The sequence below is a fragment of the Eurosta solidaginis genome, chromosome 3 (genome assembly GCF_040869045.1).
Source record: "Eurosta solidaginis isolate ZX-2024a chromosome 3, ASM4086904v1, whole genome shotgun sequence".
Taxonomy (NCBI): domain Eukaryota; kingdom Metazoa; phylum Arthropoda; class Insecta; order Diptera; family Tephritidae; genus Eurosta; species Eurosta solidaginis.
Window position 1 is genome coordinate 233487265 of NC_090321.1, and position 15801 is coordinate 233503065.

Sequence of the window (15801 nt, forward strand, 5' to 3'; positions counted from 1 at the left end):
GAGGTAGAGGGCGGCCCCCACTCCGTTGGAAGGACCAGGTGGAAAACGATTTAAACTCCCTTTGGTGTGACCAATTGGCGTCGGTTGGCGGAGCGAAGGAGCGACTGGCGCGCCTTGTTGGACGGCCATAACCGTTTAGACGGTTAAGCGCCAATTAAGTAAGTAAGTAAGTAATATTGTAGGTGTCACAATCATTTTACAAAGTTTTTTCTAAAGTTATATTTCGCGTCAAAAAACAATCCAATTACCTTACCATGTTTCATCCCTTTTTTCGTATTTGGTATAGAATTATGGCATTTTTTTCATTTTTCGTAATTTTCGATATCGAAAAAGTGGGCGTGGTCATAGTCGGATTTCGTTCATTTTTTATACCAAGATAAAGTGCGTTCAGATAAGTACGTGAACTAAGTTCAGTAAAGATATGTCGATTTTTGCAAAAAGGGCAGAGCCACGCCCATTTTGAAATTTTCTTTTATTTTTGTATTTTGTTGCACCATATCATTACAGGAGTTGAATGTTAACATAATATACTTATATACTGTAAAGATATTAAATTTTTTGTTAAAATTTGACTTTAAAAAATTTTTTTTTTTTAAATGGGCGTGGGCCTTCCCCAAATTTGCTAATTTTTATTGAGCGTACATATAGTAATAGGAGTAACGTTCCTGCGAAATTTCATCATGATATCTTCAACAACTGCCAAATTACAGCTTGCAAGTTTTTTGTTAAAAGTGGGCGGTGCCACGCCCATTGTCCAAAATTTTACTAATTTTCTATTCTGCGTCATAAGTTCAATTCACCTACCAAATTTCATCGCTTTATCTGTCTTTGGTAATGAATTATTGCACTTTTTCGGTTTTTAGAAATTTTCGATATCGAAAAAGTGGGCGTGGTTATAGTCCGATATCGTTCATTTTAAATAGCGATCTGAGACGAGCGCTCAGGAACCTACGTACCAAATTTCATCAAGATACCTCCAAAGTTACTCAAGTTATCGTGTTAACTGACGGACGGATGGACGGACGGACAGACATGGCTCAATCAAATTTTTTTTCGATCCTGATGATTTTGATATATGGAAGTCTATATCTATCTCGATTCCTTTATACCTGTACAACCAACCGTTATCCAATCAAACTTAATATACTCTGTGAGCTCTGCTCAACTGAGTATAAAAATCAATTAGATCTGAAATATGGGTTTTATATGGTGGTTAGATCTTTTCCGTAATATTTCAACCAAAAAAAATTTATTTTTTATTAAATAGCGGTCACATTATCGACTCCAATTTATAGTTTTGAAAGGTGTATTGTATACGAGCAAACCCCGAAAATTCATAGGTCCGACCGTTGACGGCCAAATCCAAACATAAAACCAAAAAAAAAAAAAAAAAAAAACAGGGACGGAAAATAATAATTATTTTTTTTTTCGGAGTCGAAAAAGTCCGGGTCAAAAAATTGTCCTAGTTGAAAATGTTTGAGCTCCCAGGTATCCCTATAGCAATATCATGTCGAATCATGCATCCTTTTTTTCGAACTATTTCCATAAAAATCCACATATAAAAGTAAAATCTGTATTTTTATTTTTTAAGACCGATAGAATTAGTTAAACTCGGACGTTTAAAAATAAAAGTCCCGAAATAAAAGTTAAATTAAGACTTTTATTTTTTAAGGGCGAAATAAAAGTCCCGCTTGATAACAAAGAAACGGCTTATCCGAATTAGAAAAATTTGGTACCAATCGGTTCTCCTGGATACCTGAAATTTAAAACCTTATGGACTTTTGAAAATTTCTGTTAATAATACTAGAAATTTATCATAAACAAACTAGATCGAAAATCTCGTAGTATAAATGGTGAACTTGCAATGGATTTTTGCAATAAATTTCGTTCCAATACAACTATTAGTGTGAAAATTGGTAAACCGCATTCTGCTATGATAGGAAAGCTTTCCGCACCATAAAAGCTCATAATTTAAAAAATCATGTATGCTGAACTACCGGTTTCGAAGAGTCCTTAAATGATTCCGGAAGGATCCCAAAATTATATCAAAATAGTCCCGAAATAATCCCGACGGGATCCCCAACAAATCCCGAAAACTATTAAGAAATTATGCCGGAAGGGCCCCAAAATCATCCCGAAATAGTCCCGGAAAAGTCCCGAAATTACCTAACGGGATCCCGAAAACCATCCAGAAATTATCCCGTAATACTCCCGAAAAAGTCCCGAAATAATCCTGACGGAATCCCAGACGGATCCCGAAAACTATACAGAAATGATGCCGGAAGGATCCCCAAATGACCCCGAAAAAGTCCCGAAATGACCCTGACGGTATCCCGAAATTCATCCAGGAATGATACAGGAAGAATCCCCAAATGATCCCGCAATAGTTCCGAAATAACTCCGACATATTCACGTACTTAGCAATGAATTCAAGTAGCCAGTTTTGATATTTTTATATACAAGTGGGTGTGACTTTAATTCGATTTTAAAACTTTTTCCGTCAGCATGTACAAATACCAATATGAAGTTCGCTTACCAATTTGCAAAAATATTGCTCAAAGTATGTACGAGTTATCGCACTTGAAAGTCCAAAAAATCTTATTTGCATTTACAGAAAGAGGCGTGGCTACTGACCGATTACGACCATTTCTTTTTTTGGAAAACTTTCCTATCATAGCAGAATGCGGTTTACCAATTTTCACTCTAATAGTTGTATTGGAACGAAATTTATTGCAAAAATCCATTGCAAGTTCACCATTTATACCACGGGATTTTCGATCTAGTTTGTTTATGATAAATTTTTAGTATTATTAACAGAAATTTTCAAAAGTCCATAAGGTTTTAAATTTTAGGAATTCAGGGAAACGATTGGTACCAAATTTTTCTAATTCGGATAAGCCGTTTCTTTGTTATCAAGCGCGACTTTTATTTCGGCCTTAAAAAATAAAAGTCTTGATTTAACTTTTATTTCGGGACTTTTATTTTTAAAAGTCCGAGTTTAACTAATTCTATCGGACTCAAAAAATAAAAATCCGAAAATAATTTTTATCTTGATCCAAATATAATTAAAGTCCAAAATTAATAGTTTTGCATGGACTTATATTATAAACGGAATAACAGTTTCAGCCCCTGCAAAAAATTCCAACATGTAAATTGGGAAATCACACAAGACTTAATTGGCGCTTAAACGCTTAAACGGTTATGGCCATCCAACAAGGCGCGGCAGTCGCTTCTTTGTTGGGCAAGCTGTGTTAACAACAACACTTACCCGATCCAATTATAGAACACCATTCTGCGTAGGCGGCCTTCGGGATTACTGAAAATTGTTGGTATTAAGTACTGTCGGGATTCTGAAAGTCGGGTTTATTAGGTGCACCCACTTATATTCCATATCGTATTATAAATATTAATTTAATATTTTTTTGTAAGCGACCACCTTCCCAAGAATTCAACTTATATGACTTATTCATTCGTTAATCGAGGTGTTAATTAGTTGTATTTTAATTGCACATTAAACATTCGGTGCGCTACTAGATACTTAATTATTAAACATATTATCCAATTAAAAATTATAGCGTTTTATATAGATTTGTTAACAATTTAGGTATATTTAAACATTATTTCAATGCTAAGAAGCTCAGTAGCTAAACTCATTACCCAATAGTTGCGCGATGTCCTTAGACGAGATAGGCAATTACCGGTTATTAATACGCACCCTACGCTTCTTAGGTGCATGGCCAGTAGCTAATGGCACCAACACATCGTTAGCTCGATGTTCTTATCGTTGTTTTCAAATACTTTTACAATTTACATTCACATTTATCATAACATTCCTTTTATGGCTCAATGCTATTTGGTCTTCTAATTTTGATAAAGCAATGGGAGTCTTGAAGTACGCAGTAAGCGGTATTGTGCTAAACGTAAAAGTCTTGAATACTACGTACTATGCACCCATGGCTTCGGAATTGTTGCATGAATTTGAAATCAGCACTGCATTGGCGCCCGAAACAAATACAGAGCAGGAGTTATGGTGTCGCGCTCAACGAGTCTATCGTCGAGTTATAATAATTTATTTGATTGCTAGTAATAGCGTATTAGCTATTGCTTTTTTAGCATTTTTCTTCGTAGAACCACGTCAATTGCCCGTTGATATTTGGATACCTGATGCGTTGCGTAAATATAGCTTATGGCCGGCATATATTTATGAAGTTGTGGCAGGTCCTTTTTCATGCGTTTGTAATATGTGTATGGATTTATTTCAATGCTATTTACTACTACATTTGACCCTTTATCTTAAATTGATTGGATTGCGTTTGGAGCGTTTGAGTGAATCGGAAGAAAATGACGAGACTACCAAGCGACTCGTGAAGTTAATTATAATGCATCGTCAGGTAAAACGGTAAGTTTTTAATTAGAGAAATTAATTGTAAGCCGGTTAAATCAGAAAAATGATGTAGGTGAGTTAAGTTGAGTTTACTCTGAGCTAAAGAAGTCCATTATTTCATAATGTTTTTGATTTGGAAACATCTTTGTTCAGTATATGGGGGAGTCCTGAAAGTAAGCGCAGTGGTAACTCGTATGCTATATGGGTTATATACAGATGTAGAATGTGAAAGCAGGTGTAGTGTGTGTTATTGGTAAACAGTATGGAGTACTACAGAATATGTTAGCTAGGCGTTGTTATTGTTGTTGCAGCGATAAAGACACTCCCCGAAGATTTTCGGGAGTGCTATCGATGTTGATAATCCTTTGCTGGATAGAGATTCCGGTAATAAGCACCATTAAGAAACTAGCCCGACCACGGACCAATTTAAGATGACCATATTTAACCCTCTAGGCCGTAACGCGTAAGTGTAGTCACTACGCTACAGCGTAAATATTATAGATAGTCTATGTGAGGTCTTTATTGACGGGCCAGTTTAACACTGTGTTATAATATGGGAACAAATAAGATAAGGCATGGAAAGGAAGGAAGGAAAAAAGAAACGTAGGGAAAGGAAAGGAGACATTAGAAGTAAAAACCGAAAACCGGAAGACGTTCTGTAAATTTTTAACGAAGTTTTAACGGTTTGGTTATGGGCGTGTTAACAATTTCTATTATCGGTGTGTTTCCGGGTAGGTATAGACGACTTATGGTTTGGTACGCAAATGAAAGAGTGAACAACGCGATATTCTACAACTGATTGAACAGATATATTTCAATATAAATTACAATACACAAAAGTTAGTTGTTGATCGTGCACATGGCAGAATGAATAATAATAATAAGAAAAGAACAGGAAGTGTCAGTCATCTGTCATAGGTGGTAGATAGTTGCCAGACGTATGTTGCCAATGACCCTTGTGTGGGAGTTGCCACATGACTCCCCCGCTAATAACCCAGCCGATCAGGAATTTTTATTCGTCTCCCTGATCTAGTTTGTTTTACTGGTGCCTGTGACTCTATTTTATCTTGCTTTTGACAATTTAACTCGTAGATTGGCTCGTCGGTTTGCTTTTCAGTAAAAGCGGGTTTCAGACGATCTATTGACACGATTTTGTTTTCTCCGTTGATATTGAGTTCAAAATGTTTTTTTCCATGTTTTCGTACTTCGAATGGGCCACAGTATGGAGCTTGTAGTGGTGTTTTGTGGCCGAGGTCTGATGTTGTTCATTTTACGTTTGAAAGAGTTGATAAAATCGCTGTCTTTTGTAACTTTCGTCGCCTCATTGAAAAATTGTCCTGGTATTGTGAGAGTTTTTCCATAAACCATTTCAGCTGGCGATGCATTCAGGTCGTCTTTTACAACCGAGCGTAGTCCGAGTAAAATGGGAGGTAACTCTTTGATCCAGTCGTAATTTTCCAGTTTCGCTTTTAATGAGGATTTTAATGAGCGATGCCAACGTTCGATAATACCATTTGCTTTCGGGTTGTATGCTGCCGTTCGCAAGTGTTTTACCCCAAGTAATCGATTCAGCTCATTGAACAAGGTGGACTCGAACTGTCGGCCTTGGTCTGTCGTTATTTGTTTTGGTACACCAAATCGGGATATCCACCCTGATACTAATGTGTCTGCGACTGTTTCGGCGGAGATGTTTGAGATGGGGAGGGCTTCGGGTCAACGGCTGGCTCGGTCGATGCACGTTAGTAAATACGTGAAGCCTTTAGATTCGGGTAGTGGCCCTACTAGGTCGATGTTGATGTGTTCAAATCGGTCACATGTGATATCGTAATGTTCAATGGGTGATCTCGTATGTCGATGTACCTTAGCTTTTTGGCATTTTAAACAATTACGGACGAATTGTTTACAATCTTTGCGTAAATCTTCCCAGACAAATCGTTGCTGAACAAGTTTTGTTGTGCCGCGTACTCCGGGATGGCTCAGGTCGTGCAATTTGCCTATAACGAGATTTCGAAATTTGTTAGGAACGAAAGGGCGAATATAATTACCAGAAACATCGCAGAACAGTTCTGCCTCCGATCCAGGAATTTTTACTTGTTTCAGTCGGATACTGGTGCTTTTGTTTTTGAGCAATGTATTGAGAGAGGTGTCGTTTTGTTGTTCAGCGGCCATTTCTTCGAAATTTATCTGGCCTCCTCCGATTGCATCAATTCTTGATAGTAGATCTGGAACGACGTTATCTTTCCCTGGTACGTGGCGAATGTGTGTTGTGAATTCGCTGATGTAACTTAATTGTGCTGCACGTCTTGGAATAATTTTTTCGCTGAATGTTGTGAACGCGAATGACAGTGGCTTGTGATCGCAATGTACTTCGAATTCACGTCCGTGCAATAGGTACTCAAAGTATTTTATTGAGCGCTAAATTGCTAATAATTCTCGATCGTACGTGGGATACAGGATCTCTGTCTTGCTTAACCGCTTCGAAAAAAATTCCAGTGGCTTGTGCTGACTATTCTCAACTTGATGAAGCACTCCCCCAATAGCAGTAGAGCTGGCGTCTGTTGCCAGAATTAATTTAGCGTTAGCTGCTGGATGCACGAGTACCGACGCGTTTGCCAGTTGTTTCTTGTATTTTTTAAAAGCCTCCCTCGCGTCCTCAGTCCACACGAGAGGTGTTTTATCGTTTTTTTTGTTATGTTTTATTAGTGTTTGTAATCGTTGTTGTGTCTCGGCAGCATCTTTGATGAACCGACGGTAGAAGTTAATCATCAACATAAATCGTTTTAAGTCTTTCGCAATCGTCGGTTCTTTGAAGGATAGTATTTTTTCCACCTTTTCTGGTACGGGTTTGATACCGTCAGGTGTTACTTTGTGTCCCAAAAATGATATTTTATTTACTGCAAAGATGCATTTTTCAGCGTTGATGCGAAGTCCGAATTCGCGCAACCGGCTGAATACGCCTCGGCTATCTTGTACGTGTTGGTCGTACGACTCTGACGCGATGAATATGTCATCCACGTAAGCGAAAACGTAGTCAAGTCCACGAAGCACTTCATCAATTAACCGTTGAAATGTTTGTGATGCATTTCGGAGTCCGAAGGCCATAAAAACGTATTCAAATAAGCCGAATGGGGTTATGATGGCAGTCTTCGGGATATGTGACTCTTCGATAGGGACTTGATGATATGCTTTTCTCAAGTCGATGCGGCTGAATATCTTTTTTCCATGCAGTATATTCGTAACGTCTTGCACGTGGGGCACTGGATACTTGTCCGGCTTGGTACGGGCATTTAATTGGCGGTAGTCCCCACACGGCCGCCAGTCGCCATTGTTTTTCTGCGCCATGTGCAGTGGCGAAGCATAATTTGATTTAGAGGGTCTGCAAATTCCCAGTCGAAGCAGCTCGTTGAATTCCTTTTTCGCTGTCTGCAATTTTTCGGGTGATAGCCGTCTTGCTTTTGCAATTACTGGAGGACCAGTCGTTTCGATGAAGTGTGTTACGTTCGCCCTCTCTTTTACCAGAAATGATGGCTTATCGTCGAGCAAGTCTTTGAATTCTGTTAGCAGAAACGCACATTTGATTGTTGAATCAATTATGGTTACCTGTTGCAAAGACGTTGCAAGAACTTCACCCTTCGAAGACAACCATGTCATTGGATCGATCAGACGTTTGCGTTTTATGTCAACAAGCAATCCATATTCGTTTAAAAAATCTGCTCCAATTATCGAAGTAGAGCAATCGGCTATAGTGAAATTCCATGGAAGTTCGCGTCGTAATCCAAGGCTACAGTTAAAAGACGTTTGCCATATGTTTGTATTGGCGAACCATTTGCCGCGTAATATTGTGCGTACTCTTCTACTTTGGCATTGTTGTAGCAGCTACGTAATTTTTCTTTCATACGATGAGTTGGTCTCAGTATAGAGTGATCAGCACCAGAATCTATTAAAAAGTCAGTGTCGGTTAGTTTGTCGTGGATAAACAGGCGTTTAGATGTCGTGCATAGCGTCGAAGCCTGTGTCGAAACTGCACACGTTAGTTTTTTTGTTTTGCTTTGAACGAGCATGGTGAACGACAGTTTTTCGCATTGTCTCCCAGTTTGCGGTGATACCAGCATACGTCGCTATTATCGTCATCTTCTTTGTCGCTTCGCTTTTTGTTTGTTGACCGGCCCCGTTTTCGATGCGGTGTGTGTTCTCGCCGAGTAGATCGCTTTGGCGTTTCGATTGCGCTTAGCCGATTGGATAATTTGTCTAATTTTTGTTGGATTATTTCTAACGTTTGTTCCAATGGCGCGGTTTTTTCAACGCTGGAAATGGTTACTTTGTCTAAACTTCCCACATTCGGTCGGCGATCTATGCGAGGTCATCTAACTTATCTTTTGATGTGGCCAAAACAGTTCTCGTTGTTTGTGAAAGCTTTTTCATCTATAGATTTTTGATGAAATCATCGCCAACGTCTTTCGATGCGAGGGATTTAATTTTTTGTGACGCCTGTGATGGCCTCATGTCACCCAGCGGCTCGCTGGAAATCAACTTCTCGAATTTTATTGTTGCCGTTTCTGAGTAGATTTATATGAGTTGTTGCTTCAGTTTGTCGTATTTTTCGTCGTTGAATGGTTTAAGTAGCAATTGCCTCACTTGCAGAGCTACTTTGCTTGATAAGTTTGCGACAGTGTGCAAGTATTTTGATTTATTTGAGGTTATTTTTCGTGCCTCAAAATGTGATTCTACGATGACGAACCATAGTTCCGGGTAGTTTTCATAAAACTGCGTGAATTTGACTTCCGAGACAGATGTTATTTGGTTTGCCGAGGAGAATCCATTCTGTCCTGACGACTGCTGTGCACTTATGGACAATGCCTCGTTTAATTGAATTTTGAGCGATTCAATTTGTTCAGCAAGTTCTTCACTGGTAGGCATTTTGCTTTCATTCACGTCCAATATTTGATTTTGGCAAAATATTCTTTTCTCGGGGTCACCAGTTTTTGGTACGCAAATGAAAGAGTGAACAACGCGATATTCTACAACTGATTGAACAGATATATTTCAATATAAATTACAATACACAAAAGTTAGTTGTTGATCGTGCACATGGCAGAATGAATAATAATAATAAGAAAAGAACAGGAAGTTGCAGTCATCTGTCATAGGTGGTAGATAGTTGCCAGACGTATGTTGCCAATGACCCTTGTGTGGGAGTTGCCACAATGGATTTGTTATTGAAGTGTTATAGAAAAAACATAGATTTGTTGTCGAAGTGTAGGTTAGCTAAAACTAATTTCTTTTGTTATCGAATAGTTTTCGATTTCTTTTCGAACAGTTATCGATATTTTATCAAAAATAAGTCAATTTACTATCGAAAGGTTATCGATACGCTATCCAAAAGTTATCGATTTTCGATTGAAAAGTTAACAATTTGTTACAGAGTGTTATCAAATTCTTATCGACGTTTTATTGATTTTTTATCGAAAAATTATCGATTTTTTACTAAAAAATTTCGATTTATCATACAAAAGATTTCTATTATTTATTGAAAAGTTATCGTTATACTTTCATAAAGTTTTCGATCTGTTATCGATAAGCTATCGACTTGTTTGTAAAAAAGTTATAGACTTTCTATCGAAAATTTATCGATTTCTTATCACAGTTTGTAATTGGAAGATTTACCGAAAAAATTTCAATATGAACTCAATGGCACATTTGTATCCCGCTGATGACAAGCCTATAAGAAACCAATAAAAAGTCGATGCCACGGCGATATCAAGCGAATAACAAATCGATTAGTCGATGTTAATAGTTTGCTATTGATAATGAGCTGACAATAAAACAATATCTGCTTGGTGTCTGGTTGAGAACCTGACGAAGCTTTTCTCAAAAAGCACGAAAATTTACATCTGTTGTAGTTTAACTTTAACCACTGTGCCAGCTCTAAATAAATAAATATAGGACGCGATAACCCTTGAAGAGATTTTAGGCTGAGCTTCTCTTCCAATTTGCGTAGTTGTTCCTACAAATTGGCGGGGCGGGACCTATTTGCTTAATGTCGTCTTCGAACGATATCTCCAAGGCAGATGAGTTTTCACTGAGAAGCTTTCCATGACAGAAATACACCCGGAGTGCTTGCTAAACACTGCAAACTGTACCAGCTCTAGTTTACTTAAACATTTTTTTTTGTTGTTATATCGGCCTACTGATTTGTAAGATCGCGGGTTCGAATCGAGCTCAAGGCCTAACAATAATTTTCTATCATTATTATTGTTATGATACATTTTTTCTTAATTGAAAAATTTTTTTAATTAGAATAGTAGAAAGAAAAAATTTAGACAACTGCCAAAGCTCGTTGTATAGATCCATTTCGGGAACTGCTAAATTCCTTTATCGGCAACGTTTAGGCGCCGCTTCTATAACCATTCAGCCATCACAGCGGTTTTTTGTTTGTCTTCATTAATCCTACCTCTATTCTGGTTCGTGCCAATTGATATTCACAACACTGCGATATCTGTTGCAGAATGGATGTGGAAATTGGACTTGTTCGAACCAGAATCGTGTTTCAACTTAATCCTTAAACATTGTATAAAACAATTGAAATACCTAATCAATTTACAATATGCATTTTTTTGCCCAACTACCTTAGTCTAACACAGAACAGTTTATAGGTCTTTCAAAATTCGCATTGATTTTTGACAAACTTCAAATAAAAATTTTAAAACTTTCGTAAAGCTTTCTCAAATTATCGATTGTTTTCGAAAATGGTTTTGAAATTGCTTTGCATAGTTTGAATTACAAACTGACCTGAACCTCCAGCGCGAATATTCTAATGAAACAATCGCCATACTTAGTGACAGTCAGGCCGCCCTCAAGGCAATCTCGGCGTTCGAAATAAAGTCAGCACTGGTCCTTGAATGCGTTGAAAGCTAAATCAACTAGGAACACACAACGAACTAATGTTGGCCTGGGTTCCTGGCCAAAGGAAAGTTGAGGGTAATGAACAGGCAGACAGCCTGGCCAGAGAGGAGGCAACGACACGACCCATCGGTCCCGAGCCGTTCCTGAAGAGAGGGAAAAGAGGGAAGAACACTGGCGCCATATGCCAGGCTGAGACAATCTATGTTACTGTTAGGGGGTTACAGCACTACTCGATATAGGGTATTAATAAGCCTCTCGAAAGTTAACCTAAGAATCCTAACAGCTATTCGTACAGGACATTGTAGACTGAACAGCCACATGCATAAGCTGGGCATACAACACATGCCGATGTTGTGATCGATCAGCGGGGACGGCGGATCATATCCTCCTGGAATGTGATGCAATCTCAAGACACAGGGCTAAGTTTATAGGCTCACAATGGCCAGATCATTCTTACATTAAATCCCTCAAGCCAGGTGAACTGCTAGGGTTCATCATTGATGTCGGCTTGGATAAGGTGCTGTGAAGAAGATCTATTATCTATCTATCTATTATCTGTCAGTTACAAAACTCCCAGAAGTGTTTTCCTAAAATATAAAAAATTAAAGAAAATCAAAAAGGAAGAACTTAACTGAAGAACTTTCATAAAAATTGCATATGCCCTTTTTCTGTGCGCTGCTGTATGTACATATGTATATACATACATGTAATATGTGTAATATATTTTTATTTACATGCATAGAATGATCAAATGTTGCGAGGAAATCATTTCCGTACCCGTACTAACGCAGATAACTTTGAGTTCACTCATAATTTGCTTCACCATCTATAATTTGCAAAACGTAAGTAACTTCATAGAGTTGTTTTTGCCAATTGGAAAATCACTATATGTACATATATGAACAGAAAAAGTATATTTCTTTTTAAATAAATTAAAGATTTTTGACATACGAATTCAAAGGCTGCTACAGTTGGCATCATTGAATCGAGTTTTATACTTAACAATTTACATATTTATATCATATTTAGAAAAGCTTTGCTGAAAATCCAATCGATTTCTTAGCTACGATGATTTATACGTGCATAATGTCCTTGCAAATTTTGTTGCCTTGCTATTATGCGAATGGGATAACGGCGCAAGCCGAACGTTTGAGTCACCAACTTTATAGCTGCAACTGGATTGACATGTCACCATACAATCGTCGTTTGATTTTTCTCTTTATGAGATATTTGCAGCAACCCATTGTTTTGCAGGCTGGAAATTACTTTCAAATTGGGTTGCCTATTTTTACCAAGGTACTAAGTATGGAATTCAAATAGTCGGAAAACCAGGTTTGAAAATATGAATGAGTTTCGGATATAAAATTTTTTAAAGATTTGGTTGCGAATTATTTGCAGAAAACGTGATTGAAGTCAGTACTCTCAGTACGGAACAACTGGCTCTGTGACTCCCACAAAGTCGTAAAATTAGCGGCAAAATAGAAATGTTTCAGAAAAGCTGACACAGGACGAGCAAATATAATATTAAACAAGTAAGGAAGGTTAAGTTCGGGTGTAACCGAACATTACATACTCAGCTGTCAAATTACAGCTTGCAAAACTTTTAAATTACCTTCTTTTAAAAGTGGGCGGTGCCATTGTACACAATTTTTGTAATTTTATATTCTGCGTCATAAGATCAACCCACCTACCAAGTTTTATCGTTTTATCCGTCTTTGGTAATGAATTATCGCACTTTTTCGGTATTTCGAAATTTTCGATATCGAAAAAGTGGGCGTGGTTATAGTCCGATTTCGTTCGTTTTAAATAGCGATCTGAGATAAGTGCCCAGGAACTTACATGCCAAATTTCATTAAGATACCTTAAAATTTACTGAAGTTATCTTGTTTACGGACAGACGGACGGACATGGCTAAATGAATTTTTTTTTTCGCACAGATCATTTTGATATATAGAAGTCTATATCTATCTCTACTAGTTTATGCCGTTACGGGGTACCGTTGTGCGAACAAAATTAATATACTCTGTGAGCTCTGCTCAGCTGAGTATAACAAGAATTTCATAGCCAGATTGTAGAGTAGCGGCACATTCGCAGTTAGCACCTGCTTATAGGTCAAGAGGCCGTATGGAAAATTTGAAAAAGTTTATCTCCAAACTCTTTCTTCTACATACTTAGGTTTCCTTTCAGTATATTTGATTCCCTTCGGCACTGCTTCAACCCAAAAAAAGCTTGTTAGAATTTGTATGCGATTATAAATTGGTCCCGTTCGCGTATGTCCCCAGGTTGATGACAAAACTCCGCTAGAACTGTCACGTTGTGCTCAACCTGTCAAAAGCTTTTGATACGGTCAACCACGGCACGTTACTGCAAGTCCTCTAAGCGACCCCCCAGAAGAGTTAAATAAGGGTTACCACTGGGTGGTGTCCTAACCCCACTTGTGTTTAACTTCTACATATTGAAGCTACATTAACCACCAGAAGGAGTCACTATCGTTTCCTACGCCGATGATTGCACAATAATGGCCACAGGCCCAGGCTCATACATCGACTGGCCTTGTAATAAAATAAACACCTATCTCTCTGATATCTCCAGTTTCTTCGCCTCGCGGAACCTAAAATTGTCACCGACCAAATCATCGCGACCTTATTTAAAACATGGACGCGCCAAATATCAACCATATTGAACATCCACGTTGATGGCATTACGCTACCGACTGTCTTACATCCAAAAATCTTGGGTGTGACATTTTACGAGGATCTAAATTTTGGATATAAAGCGACCGCAATTGTTCCTAAAATCAACAGCAGTAATAAAATCCTCAAATCTCTCTTGCCGGCAGCACTTGGGGTGAAGACAAAGAAACGCTCATTACCACTTACAAAGCAATTGGCCGGCCGATTGCATGCTACGCGTCCCCGATATGGTCGCCAAGTCTAAAGCTTATTTACTGGAAGAAAATACAGGCCTGTCAAAATTGCCCTCATAACCGCTACGGGCTATCTTCTTATGTCCCCAGAACACCATCTACAAAATGAGGCGCGAGTACTTCCCATTAGGGAGAGAAATGAAATGCTAACCAAACAGTTTCTGTTGAATACCCAGAAACCTGGGCAACCCAACAGATATCTGATAGATGAGGCAATACCTCCCAGGGGCTTAAGGGGTTATCTCCGTAAGCATTATGTGGAAATACGGCACCTGGGAACACAGCCGTATGAAGCTAAAAAACACAAGCAGGTCCTCAGTGAAATTCACAAACATGCATCGGACCTCTACGCCAGGAATTTCCCTGGGAATCCTGTACTCAATGAACAATACCCAAAAATAGCAGAGGATGAATACACTCTCCCTAGAGAAACGCGCGTCACTCTAGCTCCACTTCGAACTGGGTACTGTAACAGATTAAACTCTTACCTATCCAGAATTAACCTCGACATACAAAATGTATTCCCTGCTTGCAATGACACCAACAATCTCTTCAATTTGAATGTGGAACCAACGCCTCAAAGACCCCTCTCATTATGATCCACCCCTGTTAAAATAGCAAGTTTCCTTGGGCGCTCGTTAGAGGATAGTGATGACAATTTGTGATTGGTCGCACCTATTGGATGGGGCAAAGCACTGCTACAACAATAACAACATGACAAAACTCTTGTTTTACATTATATTTCCTCAGCCTGTGCCAATGATCACCTTTTCTGAAACATTCTTATTTTGCCGCTAATTTTCCTACTTCGTACGCGTCTTTTGCTTGTTGTCCCGGTACTGAAAGTGCTGACGTCAACCATAGAGTCCTTGACTTCAACCGTAGAATAAAAGATTAGCGTTTCTGAAAGACTTTAAAATTTGCTATGCCAGTTTTTGGACTATAATCTTTACACAAATATTTTATTCATTAAATTTTACTTATGTATATGTATTGTTCCTTATTTCTAGACTATGAATAATGCCTACACTCTCTTGGCGTTGATTCTCAATGTAAGCAAGGATGGCGGTAGCAGGTAATATGGCTTTGGAGCTCTTGTCTTAGAGACATTTTTGACAATTACTGCAAGTATATTTTCAGCTGTTTCAATTAAAAAATATTTCAGTTGGAACATACAATTTGTTTGTTTTAATTTGTGGGCAACAAGAAGTGAAGAAAAGAGTATTCAGACTACACTTTGACAATCTAAAAATTGCTTAAAATTTCCTCTTAATCTATCTTCAGTTCGGTATATACGTTCGACAAATATACCAGAGTTGATATTTATAGTTTAAAAGCTCAGACCACCTCCTCAATGCAGCAGATATGGCTGTCGTAAGAGGCGACTAAAATACCAAATTGATTCAAGGGGTTATGTAGCGCAACTCTCTAAAGAGGTTGCCAACGCAAGATACACATATGTACATAGCTTGTGAAATACATTTTACCTCAAAACAGAAAAACCTCAAAAACTAACAATTTTCAGGACAGTCAAAAACTTATTGACCTCCAATTATGCGCCAATGGAAAGATTAGTTTTTATCAAGCC

At 38.2% G+C, this 15801-nt stretch overlaps 1 protein-coding gene across 1 annotated transcript; it reads left to right on the plus strand.

The window, feature by feature from the left end:
* Nucleotides 1–3671: 3671 nt before the first annotated feature.
* LOC137246110 (odorant receptor 94a-like) lies at nt 3672–15366 on the plus strand. The gene is made up of 5 exons (XM_067777204.1): nt 3672–4399; nt 12030–12129; nt 12317–12583; nt 15224–15288; nt 15354–15366. The coding sequence occupies exons 1-5, from the start codon at nt 3672–3674 to the stop codon at nt 15364–15366; spliced, it is 1173 nt and encodes a 390-aa protein (XP_067633305.1).
* Nucleotides 15367–15801: the final 435 nt, after the last annotated feature.

Excerpts from the sequence above, each read along its gene's own strand:
- LOC137246110 (XM_067777204.1), top strand. The coding sequence starts at position 3,672 with ATGTCCTTAGACGAGATAGGCAATTACCGGTTATTAATACGCACCCTA. Across the intron at positions 12,130-12,316 it reads CCATCTATAATTTGCAAAAC|AAAAGCTTTGCTGAAAATCC; the intron begins GTAAGTAACTTC and ends TATCATATTTAG. Across the intron at positions 12,584-15,223 it reads GGTTGCCTATTTTTACCAAG|ACTATGAATAATGCCTACAC; the intron begins GTACTAAGTATG and ends CCTTATTTCTAG.